We start from the raw sequence: 20034 nt of genomic DNA, 5'->3' as shown, positions 1-20034 counted from the left end.
CTTGTTTAGAGAAGATTGTGTTCAATAAATTCCCTGTCCTTATCCTTGTGTAAGCAGTATTGCATGCAGGTATTTATTTAAACATGATTCATTATTAATATGGAATATTTAGACAGCAGTAAACTGAAAATGAATTACTTTGTCAGGTATTAAAAAGCTCTATTGTATGTGGTTTGTTTTGTTGGGAAATGGCTATAGCAATCATAAAGGGTCAGGGATTCTTGTTCTCTTAAGCCTGAGGCTTTTTAGATATTTACAGGCCATGTACAATGTAGCTGTTCTGGCTGTTCTGCCATTAGACCTGAGCTCTGAAGTAGAAGAGGGACAAGGGAGGAGGGTTGTTCCTGGGTTGAGAGGGTAATTGAATTGCCAGACTCAATGAGCCTTGAGCCTCTTTGAGAGAAAGGATGTCACTTACGCTGTATTGTGTTAGCTGCTGTGACTCAGTAGAGTTTAGGCCACAACTTCCATTCTCTTTTTCCATACAAACTGGATTACAACTCCACTTTATAAAGGTACAATCTATTCCATTGTGTCTTCCCAGTTCGTGTTTCTCAGTTCATAAAGGCCGCTTGCAATTGTGTCTCTTAGAGATCAGACTTTAAATTCACCAGGCACACGTTACTATTTTTGTTTCCAAATATCAGAAGAGGGCAAACAAGAATTCTGACTTCCAGCTGTCCTCTTTAAACACCACCACATTGCAAAACATGTATTTCTTGCTTTATAATGAACAAGTGCTGTCATAGTTGTTTATTTCTTTAAAAAGAAAAAAAATACACTAAAGAAAGTCCAAACATGTTCAGGTGCTGCAGGAGAAGCTCTTACCCCCAGCCCTGAAGTAGTACCAGGAATGATTTTAGGATTTCATGCTCTCCTTTCCCTGCATTGATATGTCAAAGCAAGAAGGAATTTGTAAAATGGAGCTTTAGCACTTGTCATCCTTTAGGACTGGCACAAGCAAATGTTTTACAGCAGCAGAAAATCCTACAATTTCCCAGAAGCATCTCTCAGCCTAAACACTTGTAGGGTGTGCAGCTTTTCTCCTGTTCAGCAAAACCATGCCACAGAAGCGGCCCTTTAGAAGACAGCAGCTCCTCACATGCTTTACCTTTGAACTGCTCAGTGGGAGAGTCTTGGAGCTTTTTGTTATCACATCCTTTATGGTTTGAGTAATAGCATTGGAAAACAACTGTTGGTGCACACAGGGATATCAACTTTTGTTACACAGCACAGGCATAAGGAATGAGTGACTCAGCCTTTACAGTCTCAGTCTGTAATGAAGAACTGGGGGTACAGAAGTATCTTTTTTGTTATCTGGACTCATAGAACTCACTTTGTTACTGTAGCCCTCTGTGACTAGCTCTCACAATTTTATTTCAAGCCATGCATTAATACAGTGGTTCCTGACATTGACTCTACAGTTTTTTTCTGTGTTCTGAAAGACCATCTTCTCCCACATCCCTTAATGGTAAAGATAAGCTGGTTTGCACTGACATATCAACTATTTTAACAGACTATATGGAGGCCAACATTAGAAAAAGAACAAAAACAACAAAGAACCCAGTGCCCCCCAAAAAATCCCAAACCAAATGAAAACTCCACATTGGAAAACAAAAAACATCCCAATCCCCAAAATCAGCAAAGCCATGCTGCCCTCTGGATAAAAGGTAAAAGGTTGTCCCTGGGCTGTGCAGAACACTGGGAGGGAAATGGAGGAGGGAGAAATTAATGTCAGGAGTAGTACAGAGAAACTTGTGGAACCCAGGGGAAAGTTTTAGGATTTCAGAGGAATCTTTAGGTTTAAATGAAACCAAAGGAAATTTGTGTGGGATTTTCAAGAATGCAATTCTGATTTTTTAAAGGAGAAATCAGAGAGGGAACAAACTGGAAGACAGAGAAGGACATAAAGGCATAAGGGCAAATCTGAAGTTTGGGAGATTGAGGGAGTCAAGGAAACCGTGTTTGTGGTAATACATTAGAAATAAGAAAAATGAAAAATGTGTAGACAGAGGAAAAGAAGATACAAAAAGTTGTGGAATTGCTAAGAGAAAATAAATGAAGATTGCCACAGAGAAAGGGTGTTGAGAGACATAGGATTATGACAGGTGAGAAAAATAGAATGATGGGGTTTTTCTGTGCCAGAGGAACTCTGACTAAATTAACAAAAGACATCTATATGCCATTGCAAAGACTGTAGAAAATGACGAGTCACAGTTCATATGTAAAATACTGTAGGTGGGGTACTGTTAATACAATGAAGGATTGTGGACGGCAGAAAGCTGCTAGGTGACTGGTAATAATTATATACAGATATTAATCAAAATTAATCTTTAAGTACTTCTTTGAGGCCAGGTTTTTCAAAAGTACTGTTTTATTCAGCTTTCTCTGTTAATCGTAGTATATTTCAGGTCACTAAATAAAATAGTAAGGAAAAAAATAATTTAAAAGAAACATTAGGAATGATGTTAAATTTGATGCACATGAAACAGTGACTTTTCTTGAGATGTCTGTTTGTACTTAGTGTAATGGAATGGCTGACAGCTGGTTTCAGTCGCCCTAGTGTAATTATGTAGAATAGACTTTTGCGATGACACTATGTCAATTAAGGAATCTCTCACATTCTAGACTACAAAGGACAAAATGACAGTACAAGATATTTCTTCCGTTCTTTTTCATAAAAAGATAGTGACACTGTGTGAAATTACAGTCCTGTTATGATGACACAAGTCAAATGATGTGAAAGATTTCTGGATTGATTAAAAATCATCAGCATTATAATATAGAATATGTATGATTTGATAAGTTGCTGTTATGTTTTGTTCATTCTTCTTCGGAAGATATTTGGGGGGGCTGACAGACTGAGGGCGTTTCTTGTTATATTTGAACTGGTGTGTGTCAGTGTGAAAAATGCTCCTTATATAACAACGTACTTTAGAAAGTGACTCTTCGGTCTGTGGAAATGTTTTAATCCAATACATCTTGAGTAAATTTTGAAGCCATCACAGAACATGAACTAGAATAGGAGGTGGTGATATTTTTCCATGTATTTTGCTATGTCTCCCTTTTTTAAACTTAAATCCAGATGAAAAAGAATTTATGACTGTTTTCTTCTTTCCTTTTAAAGCATTCACACTGTCTCCAAATTCTGATAAAGTCAGTGTATTAATTTTTATTACATAAAGCATAATAATGCGTATTCTTCATGGTTTTTTTTACAAAACTGCAATATCAAAACATCCTGATGCATAGTGAATTTATTTGAAAAGCTCTTGAATTGAATTGAAAGAAAGGATGCTATAAGCATTTCCTGATAGTAAATATAATTTCTTCTGGTCTCTCAGTATTGATCCTATGTGTTTTAATAGATTTTTTTCAAGTAAAACACAGTCTAATTTGCATGCAAATTATGTAATGCCTCCAAATGATACATGTGGAGATCCTCTTCTGCCTGTTTTCCTCTGATTATTGATATCTGTTTAAGGCTTCTTTTTGTTCCCTATGTTAGCAATGTAGTATTTATTGACATTTTGTTGTAGGAAACCACAAAACATCTTATCCAGTTAGATTAATTTATTTCCATGGAAATGCACCGGAAAAAAGATTCTGTGAACAAAGGCAGGAGCAGACATTTATCTCATTAAAAAATTCAGAATTCTAGTTTTAGACTTGCTTCCTCTGTGACGTCTGTAAGAAACTGGCCAACTGAGTCAACTTATTATTTAAACACCTACATAAATTACTCCAAACTGTTAAGGTAGCTTGCATTATTCTAGGCACTGAAGTAACTGTGTCATTTTAATGAAGCCAGCCTCCCTTTAATTATGATCCTTTCTCATGTACAACATGTGCGTAGTTACCAGCCTGCCAGGTCTGCATCTCTGCATGTCTGTTTTATATGCAGCTTACTACACACTGGTTTTGTAAAATGAAGTGATCAATATTTTTTAAAAACGTGAATATACTATGAATATTTTACTTCTAGTGTCACTGATAAATGTAATGATCATTAAAACATGCTTCTAGCTTAAAAAGGATAAAGCTGCATAAGCAAAATATGTTTGTGTAATTAAACATTTAAGATCATATACACATTCTAAAAACTCTCATTTATTATTGTACTACCATGCTTTGTAGTTTTGTAACACAGTTTGCATAACACCACTCAGTGTAACTTACTAGACTTACTGAATTTATCTGTCAGTGTTTGTCAAGTATTGTAAAACATTTTTCTAATTTTTTGGTATGTTAGATAATTGCCCAGTAAAGATAGGATAAATTATATAGAATAGAATAGAATAGAATGACAAAAAGATGAAGCAACTCAGGCACATGCAGCCCAGCTCGGAGCCCAGCCGCCACACTGCACTGTGCCCTGGCAGGCAGGAGCTTTGCAGGTGGACTTGCTCTCGAGGCACTGCACAGTTGTGGTAGCAGCACATGGCAATATCCTTTCACTGGGAGTGAGCAGGAGCAGTGGCAATGGGAACAGTGCTTGCACTGATCTCCAGGAAGGTAGAAGGAGAATAAGGGAACTGTGGCTCTTCTGAGAGAATGTTTTAAGTTTACCTATGGTAAAATTAGCACAGAGTAGTTATGTTTTGGCAGACCATGAAACCAAGTCCAGTCCGAACCTGTGCTTCCATTTCATCTCTAGAGGTGCCCACATTAGCACGGTTGGAACACACTAGTTGAAGCAGTGCAGAAGCCTTGCCCTGCTGTTCTCAAATGTGACTGTCTTTTAATTTATCATTAAAATTATTTTAGGTGCTAAGACTAGAAGATATATACCAGTTGATACAATTTATTTAAGGTCTTAATATTTAACATGGTGATGTGTACTATGTAGTTTTTGATATTCTTATTTGAAGAGAATGCAGCTCTTTTTTTTTTCTCAGATGCTACCACTACTAGTGCCAGCTGCAGGAACTCATGGTCATGACACCAATATCTCAAAACTTTCCAAATCATGTCTCTATCTTCATATACTCAATCATGTTTCTCTCAAAGTAAGAGTTCAGCAGTAGCTGGCCTTACCCCTATTGAGTCTTCAGTTCCAGCTTCCTTCTTACCAAACTCTGGTATGGTGTTCTGATACAGATTTCCTTAGATATCACCTTAACAAACTGTGGTCTTGGTCCTATAGCCCTACTGACCCTGGGCCTTTCTCTCTGAAGTCAATTGTGCCCTGTCTTTCTGTAGCATAGCTGTGCTCAAAGTTTGCTTTGAGCTTTCAAAAGAAGTAACATGTGCCAGCTGTGTTGACGTTGCATTGGCGCAGTTTAAGTGTGAGAATATACTTTATATATGCAAGAAAATTAATTTTAAAAGAGGAATATTTAACAGCTTTGCTTTTTAGGCGTAATAACTAGGTCTGTATATAGATTTTAATTGCAAAGCTGAAAAATGTAGACAGTCCTTAATGAAGTTGCTTAAATAGAAATGCGCTTTGTTTCCATTGAACCAGAGTTGAAGATAATAAATGTAATGATACTGGACAACACAGGAAGGAAAACTGTAAGTCTAATATGTGTGAAACATAAAAGAGAACAAAAGTTCATTAAAAACCATTTTGTCTTTGAGTTAGTGAGAAAAATAACCAGCAGTAATTTGTAATTATTCCTTTAGAGTAGAAGAAAGGAATGGCTAGATGTAATTGCCTGAGGAACAGGCATCTAGTGCCACTTAAGATGCTGCAGGGTAACTAGGCTGGTCTCATTGCTGCTTGGGAAAAATGTGGGTTTCCTGCATTGATTTTCACCTCTGCTGTCTGCAAATTTGTGTCAGTGACATCTCCAATATAACTGGACTTCTTTAATTTCCTGCCAAATTGAGCTTGCAGGTTTTTTCTTCTTCACAGGTTTTTTTAAGAATCCCTAATAATCTCTGATATCAAAACAGTATAATAATCTGGAAGAGCAAAACTGTTTGCTAATACGTACAATTCCATTTTAACTAATATTCCTTTACAGTGGAATAAATGAGAATTAGGGCTAATAAAATGTCTTACTAGTCACCACAGGGGAAATGGCTGAAGGTTCTTCAGAACAGTTGTATAAAGGGGTTGCCTGTTCAGCCAGGATTAGAATTTCAGTGGGGTTTGGTACTGTCTAGGCAGCTGGTTTGTGTTTCCAGATGAATGAGATAGGCTCGTGGTCTGCCTTAGTAGACCAACAGCTGTAAGCAAGGAGTTCAGTTATGTTTACAAATACATTTCTTGAATATTGGCATATTCTTGGAAATTTCTGTTTGTGTCTGTATGATCTGGTTTAACTTCAGACAATTGCATGCTCAGTCTAATAATATGCCTGTAGTGAATTTGAACTTCCCAAACCAAATTCTTGTTACCCATTGTTGGTTAAATTGTCAGATCTTGACACTGACATCTTTTGATTCCTGAGTGGATTCTTAACTCTATGTGGCAAAGTATACAATATGATTTCATTAACGTAGGTGCAGAACTGCCAACAGTAGTTCTCTCTCTTTAAATGACACTTCAGGTCACTCCTGGCATTTCCTCTGATTCTTCTTCTTAAGACAATTGTCTAGATGAAAAAAACAGCAGAAGTTGTTTACTCATGGCATCAGACACTGGGAACTTGCTAAAGTCCATTCCTTAGAGTTTTAGTATGGAAAGAATCCTTGCTAGTTCTCATATAGCTGGTGACTATTCCTTTTCTGAAGAAGTCCACTGAATATTGAGAATCTTTGAAGTTGTGAATTGTAGGTAACATCTTTAATTAGTTCCCTGGTTTAGGATTTAAGGAAACAGGAGAGTAAGTGTTTGCCCTGATCAGTATGTGTTGTGAAAAAAAAAAAAAGATCAAAAAGAATTCCATACTGCCATATCTGCAGGTGGCTACATGGAAAGTCTTCTCATCATGTGTCTGGGAAAATTGGCACTACTGGTCTGGTGTGAAGGACAGGAATATCAACAGAGATGGTGTGCACAGATGTGTAAAATAAGATTTTCATTCCCGAGCTGTAAAGAACTGGTAATATAACCAGCACTTTCTGGTCATCCTGTAACAAGGATTGCAACTCAGCTACTGCCCAATTGACCCAGAAACGGAGAGAATATTTTCAAGTACATAATGCAGCAATTGTAGTTTTTGAAGGTAGATTTGTTATGCTACTAAAAATCCTACGATCCCCTCAGACTGAAGATGCTTTTAACCATTTTGCAAGATAAAAAGCAAAAGTTTACCTTTCATAATCCACGGTTTTTGCTGACTTTCTTTTCAGCGTCTTTGATGGGATTTTGCATAACATGGTAGTACATTTCAGTAAGGTCAGTGTTATTTAATACATATGCTTATATATTATTTTGTTACAAAATTCTCTCTTGAAGGTTTGAATTTTTGCTTCGTTGGTATGTGACTGTCGTTTTTATTTCTTCTTCCTTTCTCTTTTTCCTGCAGAACTACTATGGAGCTGCCAAAATGATTCTTTCTGACAATCCACTTGGCCTGACATGTGGAATGGTGTGTCCAACATCAGATCTCTGTGTTGGTGGCTGCAATTTGTATGCCACTGAGGAAGGACCAATTAATATTGGTGGATTGCAGCAGTTTGCTACTGAGGTAGGACTTGCGAATGTCTTAAATTCTTTGTATGTACTATTGAGTATTGCCTGTGGTTACCTTTGTTAATGATTTTTTTCAAGAAAAGTTGATACTAATAAAATTAAAGTATAGAAAGCTGGAATAATTATTCTGTTTCTTACCACACACTCAAATGCTTAGAAATGCTTTCATAATGCAGTACATTGTAGGAACATAAGAAACATTATTTGTGAACAAGATGATTCTTTAGACATACTGGTAGTTGAGACAATTTCTTTTATAATGAAAAATTTATTTTAGGTGACAGGTGTGGATGTTGCTCCATTGTAGATTGTAGGCTGCATAAGGGAAAAGATCAAGTGCAGCTGTATCTGTAAATGCATATTAAGGAGATATAGAACTGTTCTGGGCATAGGTAGATTCTATGGCAGAATTAATGTGTGCTTGTGCTGGCTTTGAGACAAAGGATAAACTTCAGATGATTTTTTCTTTTTAATGTATTTACTTTATTTATTTTCCAAACCGAAGTAAATACATAGTTTGAGGTTGACCTAAAATACATGTCCATGTGTATTTATTTATATAGGTAAGATTCACAGTGCGTATGTGTAAATTTACTAGTTCATTAAGGTAGGTGCATGTTTTGGCTACTTGAAGCAAAGGTTGTTACTTGCTGCTTCACATTAGAAATTCTTTGCATGGGTTTCTGTTGAGCTTCTTGTGCATTGCTTGGGATTATGTAGTTTTAATGCTCCAATTTCTGTCTGAAGAAAGAGGCAACTACTCGTTTGTTGATTTCTTTTGAGGGCGTGGAGAATTTTTACCTCACTCAAGGTCTCAGATGGTACCTCATCTGATCTACCTGAAGTAAAATTTTGTAAAAATGATTATTTTGGCCTCTGTAAAAGTGAAGGAGTTATGGCTATATTAAAACCAGCATATTCATGTGTTAGGATTGTACATTTCTATACAGTCCTTAACTAATGTGCGTGTCCCTATTCTGTATCATGGGCCATTTGGCTGATCTTATTTACAAACTTACAATGAAGTTCCAGTCAACTTTGCAAAGCCTGGGAAAAAACCAACTTTGTAGAACAGACCAAAAGAGAAATGCAAATCAATCTGGAAGTAACAAATGATGTCTAAAAGACCAGTATTTTCCTCTAGTGTCAAGCATAGACTTCTCAATGCTCTCTTCTCAATGCTGTGGGTCATGATTTGATGAGCAAATAATACTACCTGCTGCTGCTGTTCTCCTTTTATCTGTCTGTATCCCTCTTTTCTTCTCTCCAGGAGACTTGTAAATCTTCTGGAGTGCCTGATAAACTTTTCTGCTAGCTGTTGCTGAATCTTTTCTCCTCTCCTCTCTGTCATTTAAATAGTTATCCACTTCATTTTTCTTGAGATTTGAACGCACAAGTGTGTTCCAAGTTCTCATTTACAGGATGAGACTAGAGACACTGATCTGTGTTAGTTCTGTGTGTATGTTGTATAGCTGGGCTTTATCAGTCAAGAAACACTATTATTAGCTTTTCTTCTAGAGGCCTTTATTCTATATATGTAGAAGGCTAGTATTTGTTGCAAAGCAGAAGACTACTTCTTTCCTTAAGCCCCCACAAAACCAAAGATAGAAACCCGAAACCAACCGACCAAACAAAAAAGATTAGACAGTTGGAAGGTAGATCATAAATACAATTGTGAAATATTACTGTTTAGGAACCAAATGAAAATAATATCTGTTATAATTTGATTTGTGTCTTCTTTTAGCTCTTATTCTATGATTAATAGGGAGGAATTATGACTTGGTAGATAATGCTAAATATCTACTATTTTTCTTCAAAAATCTTCAGAAATCTATTAAAAAAACCCCAGTGCTAGCATTATGATTGATACGAAAACTGCAGAGAATGAATAGTTTTCAATGTTTCAAGTTTGTTTAAAATTATGTTAGTTCCAGGAGCCCTAACAGAATAAAATTGTTACATAGTTCTATATGGCAGTCCAACAAAAAGAACGTTTCAAAAAAATGTTACTATCTTTAGTATTTTCATAGTATCTATGTTTTTATACATTTAATATATGAAAAATGTAAAAGAAAAAAAATTGTTGTTAATAACCTTCAGGTTTACTTCTGTTTAACACAGAATTTGTATGTATTGTAGCACTCTTAATTAGTAATAATAGGCAGACACTTTTGCAATTAGTACTTTTTTACTTTTCAGTTAAATTTTTCTGTGAAAATAGGTGTAGTTGAAAAAATATAATGGTATGAGTGCTTCCAAGTAAAAATCATTATAAAAATACAGCTTATAATATTGAAGAAAATTGTAAGGTGCTACTGTTCATACAAGAATTGGCCCAGATAGTGTGTTCACAGCTCTACCTGTACAAGTAACTTAGCAAATTGTGTAATTTAGGCATGCAACATGTGTTAGTCTTAATGAGAGCTGCATGGTGATTCTCATGCATGGTGTAATATTTGTCCCACAGGGGCTTATTTACTGAAAACTCCATTGTGCATGAAGCCAGTTTTAGGCTTTTTTTTCCCTCTGAATTAGTCTGAGGATCATACACTTGATGCATTATGAGAGTGAGCAATAATAAAAGGGCACAACTGCTAGCTGAGATAATAGATAAAATTGCAGTAAAGCAGGAATGTGGATTTAAAATGGAAAATATATGGGTATGACGTGCCTGTTTGTGCTTCTGAACAATGACTGATCATCTGTTCATACTGCAGATAAAGCTTCCTAATTGTAAAATATTTGTCTTGCATACGGTAGAACAGTAAAAAAAAAATGGCACCTTATGCCGCCTGCATTTCCCTTCTGCCCTTTCATAGTTTTGTAACTATGTTTGGCTCATTCTCAAAGTGAATTGTAATCCAGCCTTAGAAAATGTGTTTTTTTGGCAATTAAATGTTTAAGTGGAAAAAGGGAAATGTCCGTTTGTATTTGTGATGTAGAATGTGTGTACTGGGATGCAGTTACCATGGTAACTGTTGCATCTAGAGAATAACATGGAGTAAATCTCACTATTATAAATGACGAGTGTCAAGCTCAGGTTGCACCTGCTACTTGCACAGGTCAAAATTATATTAATGCCTTTATCTGTCTCCTTTGCCCAAGTACTCCAGAATGAGGCAACATCCATTTTTTGAACACAACTTCAGTGGAAATATACTGAGATTGCAGTGACAATACATATAAGCATGAGGTATATGGCTGTCAGTCCCAAAGTGTACTAAAATCACTGGTTACTCAAGTACAAGTTTGCAAGCTTGTAGTGAAAAGAAGTGAGGTCTATTACCTTATCTGCTGTTGTATTAGTAAGAAACCCTCAAATTATTATGGTTTTGCATAGACTTTGTTGAATATAAAGGTTCTTTTCTGTTTCTGTTTAATCATTCTGAATGGTGCAGCACCAGCTAAATAGAAAATGTAGTATTTTCATCTCTGCATGCTAGATATAAACACTAGATCATTTAGTACTGTGGCTCTTGTGCCAGTTACAGTTCTGGTGATTTGTTCCTCTTTGCAGATACAGTCTGACTGCTGCTGCAGCAGAAAGAAATTGGAAAAGGAAATTTGATATGTGTTTTTCTGAAAAAGAGGGATTGTATGAGCTGGCCTGCTGCTCACCTAGGGACAGCTCAGCAGGGTACCTGTACTGGAAGGAGTGTTCTGGTGAGGGACCTGAGTGCTGAACCTCCCTTCTCCCTCAGCCCACCACAGTCAAGGAAGAAATGTCTTGCCTGAGGGATTGCCATGGAGTGGTACACTGTGCCTTTGGGCTTGGGTTCCTCTTTGAGCTGCAAATTGACAGCTCTGATCAGTCTGTAGTGCAGCTGTGAGGAGAAGGTGGCTCTTACGGGGCTGCCACTCCTGTAGTAGGATGGCCTTGAGATGCCAGGCTGGGCATCATCATGGGCATGGATGTATGAGCTGCACCTGCAAGAGGAGGATTGTTCTGGGGAGCTAAGACAACAGGACAAATAGAAAAAGCCCTTTGTTTGTCACCTTTAATTTTAATACCTCTTTAGGTAATTATATCTTTTAAGTCATGTTGAAATCCATGATAATAATAAAATTTCAGGCTTGTCTGAAGGGAATGGTGTCGCTTTCCACAATAGTTCAGGGGATGAATCTGAGGACTTCTGATTTCTCTGGCCATTGCTGAAAGATTTTCTGATATTTTGGCAAGTTGCATAAACTTCCCTAAAGCTTTTTTTGCAGATGTTAAGCATTTTTTTGGTTTTTAAGGCATTTGCGTGAATGTTGCTGAGTCCATTTAGTAATAGGATTCATGAAATGTTGAGATTTGGATTCTGCAATGTCCTAAATCCATGGGATATCTTAGGACTAGAATAATGGAGGTTTAAAAAGTCTTTAATAAGATGTTTTGGGGCCTAGTTTTGTAAGCACTCACCTATTTCCATAAAAATTTGAAATATTGCAACTTTAACTCTTAAATTGTGGAGGGAAGATCATGAACGTTTCATAACTAGCACGTCTGTGGAAAAACCACTTCATGTAACATCCTATGCTATCCGCTGCAATTAAATGGAATTAATTGGGTGATCATGTAATTTGACAACTTCAAGAAGGTTACTGTGCATGCAATTTGCTTTATTTTGCATTAAAATATGTGCAAAATATGATTTTCTTCTTTAAATATTCAAGTGCCCCATATTAATGTAAACCAGCCTACAGATAAATATCCATGGAAACCAGTGGGAAAGTGTGAAACTAGTAAAACCAGTTCCTAAATGTTCCTGATTTCATTGCCTGTATTCTGCTGTCTGTGCACTAGTAAAATGTGATAACAATTCAGTGTATACTGATACATTTCCCTCTAAAATTAATCCCAGCTAGATTCTAATGTCCATGTCAGTAAGCGGTATCTCACTGCCTTAGTGAAGGATGTTTAACTGTAAACCTTACTGATAAACTTATTTCTAGAGCCCTTTAAGCATGGAACCAAGCATTATATTTGAAGAATATAGAAAATTTAGTTATCAAGTCAAAACATATATTACTAAAAGGTTAAATTGTCCTTCTGTTTGTCCTTCTGAAGTGCATCCTTCTCTGTATATCTTGGATATACAAAGTATGTTTTGATAGTCTCATTTTGTAGGATTAGACAAAAGTTTTTCACACTTTAACACTGAGATTGATCTTCCAATCTATTTACTATTTTGTTATACATTGTCATAGTCCAAAAATAATTTTAGGTGGTCATGGAATAGAAGAATGGCTTGTGTTGGAAAGGAGCTTAAAGATTATCTAGTTCCAACTCCCCTGCCTTGGGCAAGGACACCTTCCACTAGACCAGGTTGCTCAAAGACCCCTCCAACCTGGCCTTGAACACTGACAGGGACCATGGAATCATTAAGGTTGGAAGAGATCTTAGAGATCATCAAGTCCAACCTTTGACCAAACAACACCTTGTCAACTAAGCCGTAGCTCTAAGTGCCGCACTGATTGAAATTAGGTATTTTATTTACTTTAAATTGTATAAAATTTGAGGTAAAAATTCTGAATGTTAGTTCTAGCCTGTTTTAATGGTTTAAAATGTTTTGGAGTCATTTAAGTCATGCTTACTTTGCCTTAAAATTATTTTCATCTGATTAGCAAAATACATTTCTCTGAGTCACCTGCTACTCTTTGCAGAATGTCACATCTTTTCATCAAAACATTCTAATACAAGAGTGGTGTAGTGAAGAAAAGAACCAGAATTTTATTACATGGGGCTAACAATAAGCTTTTCCCTATCTGCATTCTCAAAAGCAGCTAAAATGATTTGGCTGAGACTTTCCAGGAAATTTAAACTGGAATCAGTCGCTCAACAATTGAAACCACTGTAGTTGGCTCAAGTGGGGCATGTTGTGGAACCTGAGTGTAAACTCATGTTATGCAATATTTTTATATATTTTGGAATTTTGCTCCTTGTTGAATGTTTTGGAACACGACCCTTTTGCAGTGAAAGGATGCTTTATTTACAGTAGAGTACACAACAAACTGTTGGATTTCGTACTACAAAAAACCATAGAGTATTGAGCGAGTTCATTCACACCTTTACACAGTGAAGTGATGCAAATAGGAGAACTATAATATGTTACAGATATGTGAATCAAGAGAGAATTTTTTTCAGTTGTTGGAACTTAGCAGAATAGATTGCCTGGTTTGGTTTGGTCAAATTGGAACTCACTTGTGGACTAAATCTCCATGTTTTATAAACTGGGATATCCTCTTGGAGGGCTCTAATGGACATGAGGCATAAGAAGTGGACAGAATCAATGTGGACTTAATTTGAATAGGCCCTAGACAGTGAAGTAATGATAATTGTGTCATATTTGATAAAAAGTTTAAGAATAAATGCCTAGTGTTATTATTGTCTATTATTAATGTGTGTATGAGAGACCCAGAAAGAAAGGCAGACATGAGGATGATGACTGAGGCTTTTTACTGAGAGACTCTGCTTCAAAATTCATCATTTGGTCTCATTTTCCTGAATGGGTCTTGGTTAAAAAGCCCTGCAAAACAAAGGAAAATCTCCATCCAAACACCAAGCAAGCAAGAAAGAAATCATGTTTTTGAAGGAAAAGTGGAGAGAAGGGTAATACTATTAAATTTTACCTACATCCTGAACATAGTCTGAAGAGATTAGAAGCAGAAAGGACAGTTGAATGTAATGTGCCACTGAACACTTGCTTGCCAGTTACTCATCTATGGCCACCAAAGGATTTATACAGAGGAATCCAGTGATATTTAATTGAGTGACTTGCAGTATAGGGAAACTTCACCATGAGGTGAGTAAAAATCCTTTGAAATGCATTAAAGCAGTTTGCTATTTTCACACAGTTACCCTGCCAGCCTTAATATGCAAAACTGCCACTGAATTCCAGATGGCAAGATACTGCCACACAAGCTGGCTGAGCTGCATAAAGGCAGTTTTACCCTGTTTGCAAATAGGCAGAATTAAAGTTGACCATTCAGCCTGAACTCCTAGGATTTTCTGCATGAGTGCTTGGTTTCTGAAGCTTAACACTGCACTACAGTAGTGTGGAACTTCAGTGTAACATTTATTAGATAGGTATGACTATTCAATAATACATATAAAAATAGTTATGTTAACGATAAAGTAAATTTAGTAGTAAATTTGTTAAGCATATGCATATTCAGAGTGTTCAATATGCATATTAAATATGCAATTTATATAATTTTTGTTACAGAATACCCTTTTTAAACAACTATATGAGACTAGTGAAAATTTGCTACAATTCAAGCAATTTCTTATGAATATAGCAAAGCAGACATTTTAGAAATATCATTGCATTTGGGTTATCATAATCTAGTTTCACAGTACAATATGAGCTTTTCAGCCTGTGAAATCCATTAATAACCACATTAAACTTTCCCATATTGTATGAATTGTCAGGTTTAAATGTTTCTTTCTTTAAAACAATTATCTGTCTCTTGCTTCATGCAGTTTGTTAAACCACTGTGTCAATTTACAAAGACTGGGGGAGTTTGACACAAATTTTAGAGTGGGAAGGAACTAATCATTGGTTTACCTAGCATGAGTGCTCAAGTGCATATGAAGAAAATGAACATTGATTCAAAATATAAATGAAAAATTCTAATCATGAGTGGAATTGCCGGAGTTTAACTTGAAAACCCTTTGCTTCTTGAGTTCTAAGGAAAGTAAAATCTGTTGGTAAGCTTCTAAATAGTTTAAATGTACTATTTATTAAGACAAATGTCAGTGTATATATTTTAGAGGACTAGGTAGTTATTAGGGAACACAGCTCTGCATTGAAATAGGTGGGGAGCAGTGTGGTCTCCTGGTAGTTTTTGAGATTCTGCATTGATGGTATTTTTGATATGACTGAGAAATCCCCATGCAATGTACTCTTGAATTATTATGTCTGCTACAGATATATACTGCTTGGGTTAAACATACTTCCCCCTAAAGTAAAAAGAAGATGTACCTGTGCTATTCCATGCTTCTAATGTTTAGTAGCCTCTAAGGCTGTATGTCTGTTCTTTTTCCTTTTGTAGATTGTACAACACAGAGACTCACTTCCTTTCTCTGCAATTTCTCTAAATGCAGAGGAGACTGAAATCTTGCTTGGGCAATAGAGAATATTTCTGCCTTCACCTCTTCCCTGTATATCTGAGTATAGAACTAATTTAATGCAAATCTGAAAAATTGTGTGACATTACACCAGGTTAGCAGCCCATTGCATTGGGTTCTATAGAAATACACAACAGTGGGCAGAGATTGTTGCTAAGTATTTTTAATAGTCAGGACAGATTGGAGCAGATCATCACCATTATGCAGGTGAATGAGTCATTGGGGCATAGGGACAACAGTCTAACTTTCAGATGTGTCTACAGTTTTTGGAAACCCAATTAAAAAGTGGATAACAAATTAAATAAGATAGGTAAGAAACTGAAATAAAGTCCTATAAAAATATCTAAGAGGAAGAATCTAAAGCATAGGTTAACAATGAAAATATAGCACTGAAGACTAAGTGTAGTTACTAAAAAGCATTTCAAGCAGACCTAAAGTTTGTTACCTACCACCTCTAAAATTCAAGCTATAAGTGATTTTTCCAGGATGATGCAGGTTGTCTCTTGAAGAAGCAAAGCCTCTTGACTGGCACTATAATCCTTTGCATTACTTGCAGAGGTATTTTTCTACTAGTAAGAATAATTTGGTTGCAGGGAAATTTTTTGGCATTGCAGAGGTTCTCTACCATCTGGCTGACTTCGCATTCCTATTCTGTCACTGGTAGTCTGGATCTGTCTTCTCTGTAAAATTTACAGTAGTGAAAAACCTGACTTCAGAGGTTTTAAAACAAAAAGAGCCATAGAAGGACCAAACTCTATTAAATACAACATCCCTCACAAATGCACAGATCATGTTATTTGGAAACCTCTATAATGTTGTGAGTTTGCTATAATATACCAGCTATGTGACAGCACTAGCAGAAGCTTCCAGCATGTCAGTCATAATAAAGTTTAGAGAGGGAATGTGTTTAACCTGTTGATTGTGTTGCTTTTCAGGTTTTCAAATCCATGAATATTCCTCAAATCAGAAACCCTTCCTTGCCTCCTCTAGAAGATATGCCTGAAGCATATCAGGTGAAGATAGCTCTTATTGGTGCAGGACCTGCAAGTTTAAGTTGTGCTTCCTTTTTGGCTCGACTGGGCTATTCAAACATCACCATATTTGAAAAGCAGGAGTACCTTGGGGGCTTAAGGTAATAAAACAATGATAACAAAGCACTGTTTGCAATTATTGTAGAAAGCATAGCAAAAACTGTTGTACATACATAGTTTATATATGATCGCTTGACTTTTAGCATAGGAAGAGAACAGAAGATTTCAGATCTGTAAAAGTCACCTTTTAATTAAATAATTGATCATTCATGTTAAAAGAGGTACAGTTACAGGCAAGCTTTAACTGAAAATCTAGTGGCTATCTCCTATATTCTCTTCACATGACCTGTTAAATTCTAGGGTGCAATTGTTATGATCAAATTAACATATTAGAAAATCGTGTCAGGAACCATTTTCCCTTATCCTTAAAACAAGATTAAGTCCTTGTAGCCCTAGTGAAAGAATGCTTAAAATGCTTTAGATAGTAATTTCATGGAGTTTTTGTTTTAGCATGCTTTCCTGGACTACCTTGTGTAAATAAAGGTGACAGTGGCAATCAGCAGGCCCTACCATATGGGTGAAATAAACCCCCTGCAATTCAACCTTTGAAAAGTTACAAATACATAAAGGAAGGTACGTTTACTATTTTCCTCTGTGGTAAACCCTTGGCTAGTATTTGCATGTTGTCAGTCCTCTACACTAGAAAATTAATTTTTACCACTGCAGTAATGGCTGTGATCAAATCTAGTAGGTTTGTTGGAATCCCTGTGTATGAGATAATTCGGACACTGACTAGTGGATACCAAGCCATTCAAAATCAAAATTAAATTATACAATGTAAGGTGTGCAAGAGTACAAAATGCGCTCACACAATGTGTTTAAAAAATAAAAAATGTAATGAAACAGAGAAAGAAGGATGATGCACTTACATTTCTTAATGCAGCATCACTGAGATCAATAGAGTTGACACGGTTAATGAAATTGATCCATAATGTCAAATACTTGTTCAGTGCTCTGCAAGAAAGAGAATCAGTTCTGGAGAAGTTGAACCGATTACTTGCGTTTTTCCCAGTGAGGTTCAGAATTATTCTACCTAATTACCAAAGTGTTAATCCATAGGCATTTAACTGTGAAGCTGTTTCACTTGAACTAGTTACCATAGAGGATTGCAAATTTAGTATGTGAAATACCTATTTACCTGTTCAGTAGCACATGTTATCATAAATACCAGATTAAAATCAGTTTTGTTGCTGTAAAGTAGTCAAAATTAATAAGAGGTTTTTAACAAAAAGGCTCTTTTTGGTGACAGGTTGGACTCAGGCTGGACTTGGCAATACAGTGCAGGACTTCCTGCAGCTGCCTCAGTGCTGTAGTACAATGCTACAGTTGCTTAGTACATGCTTTTATATTTGAAGCAGTGTGATCTTAAGTTCTTCATGGTTTAACTTGAATTTAAAATAATGTGTTGCTTGTTGTTTCTCCTAATGCAAAAAGCCTTACACGGAGTTTTGCCTGTTCTCTTAAGATCCTAATGGTTGAGGAGTGTATTTTTAAATGTATTTCTTTCTTTTGAGGCTTAACATGTATTAATCAAGGTCATATTTGACTTCCATTCACTGTAGAAATGCTCATGTGTGGTTTAAGGGCATCAATTCCTTTTGTCCTTACTTTAATCTTGAAACAGAAGGGGGGCTGGCCTGTGGCAGCAGTCATCCATTATTGCATTTCTAAGTCTTTGCAGCACGTCTTTTAACAAATTTAGATTATTGATGAGCATGTTTTCAAGGCTTCATAAACTATTGCAAATTGCTAAGACGACCAAATCAATTTTGTATTTGGAATCAGCTGTTTAAAATGGCAGTGATTTTGCCTTCAAAGTTTTTTCCAGTTGTTTTTAATTAGGATGTTTCTTGCATCATAGCTGATTTTCATAATATTGTGACACTAGAAAGGTGTCTAGTGATTGCAATTCCTGTGGTGGGATATTTAAATATTACATAAATCTGTGCTTCTCTGTGTCTGGATTTTTCATATTTATGGGCAGGTTTTCCTATGTTTTACCAATTGTGTAAAATTTATGCTTTATAGTAGAGTAGGCATGAGCACACCATGAGATTGCTTAGAGACCATGAACAAGCTTTACTGCTTTTGCTCCTATCTGTGCCACTGCTTTACAATGTACCAAAATACTTCTCTCACTAGGCCAAAGAGTTGTCCCTTGAGCAGCAGTAATTTGAAGTCTCTGAGAAACACCAAGCACCTGTCCAAGCACCTCTGACTTGGGTCAAATTTGAGGTTGACGTGAATTTGTGGGACACTTTGCATCCACTGCATCCCTCCTCCATCTCTGCCCCATTTCCTTTTCCCCTCAGTCTCTCCATTGCAGAGTCAGAGACCATATGCTGCTGCTGAAAGAAATTGCATCAAAATTATTGATATATAGTTGACTTCCATAAAAAGCCTATTTTCATAGTTAATGTGCATGCATGTGGGTATACCTCACAGCATAAAATGAAGTGTTTAGTAAGAGCAAAAAAAAGTGTTTACAAATTCTGACAGTGATGTAACACAGCCAGTGGTGTTCTGGGAGCATGCTGTGGAGACATCATAGGTGGCCTGGAAAATAGAACTTTCCTCTTTTTGATTAGATTTCTTTATTGAATCTCTGTTGCAGAATCATATTGATACATTAGTTTCTGCCTCAGACACCTTTATTTAGCATGACCTGTGCAAGTTGTATTGACACATTCATTATATTTGATATTTACAACACTTCTCATTGCACACTGGTCAAGGAAAGTGTAAAAAGGGCAGTATTAGAAATAAGGAAGAGCATCAGTTTCTTATCAATGTAATTAAAGTTGATGCAACTTAAAAGAAATAAAACTCTTCTGTCCTGTCAAAGTTAGATGCTAAAGATGTGTGGACAATATCAATATGTAAAATAAGCTGCAGTGAATCTCTTGTGCCTCTGCTTTGTTATGGATATTACAGATTCATTAATTTGAAAACAGATTAGACTGTTTGAAGCTTAGACGTATCTGGGGAGAAGCCTTTACTTTTCTGCATATTTAGGTTTCTATCTTCATTGAACAAAAGTATCTAAAACATAACTTCACTGTGTTTCTCTGCAACATGTTTACATGTTTTACAGTAGGAATTTAGAACTGGCATATATAGATGTAATTTCACCAGAGAGAAAAGAAAAAATATACATATATACACACATATATATATTAGATCTGTATCAGTAGATATAAACTGAGATTCTATACTGGCACTGCAGCTTTTTCCCTTTT

At 36.2% G+C, this 20034-nt stretch overlaps 1 protein-coding gene across 2 annotated transcripts in view; it reads left to right on the top strand.

Moving 5' to 3' along the window:
• Positions 1–20034, top strand: part of DPYD (dihydropyrimidine dehydrogenase) — a 332821-nt gene that overhangs the window by 93022 nt on the left and 219765 nt on the right. For both annotated transcript variants that reach the window (XM_030953352.1, XM_030953353.1), the window contains 2 exons: positions 7422–7583; positions 16640–16836. In XM_030953352.1, the coding sequence (XP_030809212.1) occupies positions 7422–7583; positions 16640–16836 (359 nt within the window). The remainder of the gene's footprint in view (positions 1–7421; positions 7584–16639; positions 16837–20034) is intronic.

This window comes from Camarhynchus parvulus, chromosome 8 (assembly GCF_901933205.1).
Source record: "Camarhynchus parvulus chromosome 8, STF_HiC, whole genome shotgun sequence".
Classification (NCBI taxonomy): Eukaryota; Metazoa; Chordata; class Aves; order Passeriformes; family Thraupidae; genus Camarhynchus; species Camarhynchus parvulus.
This window is presented reverse-complemented; position numbering and strand designations above follow the sequence as displayed.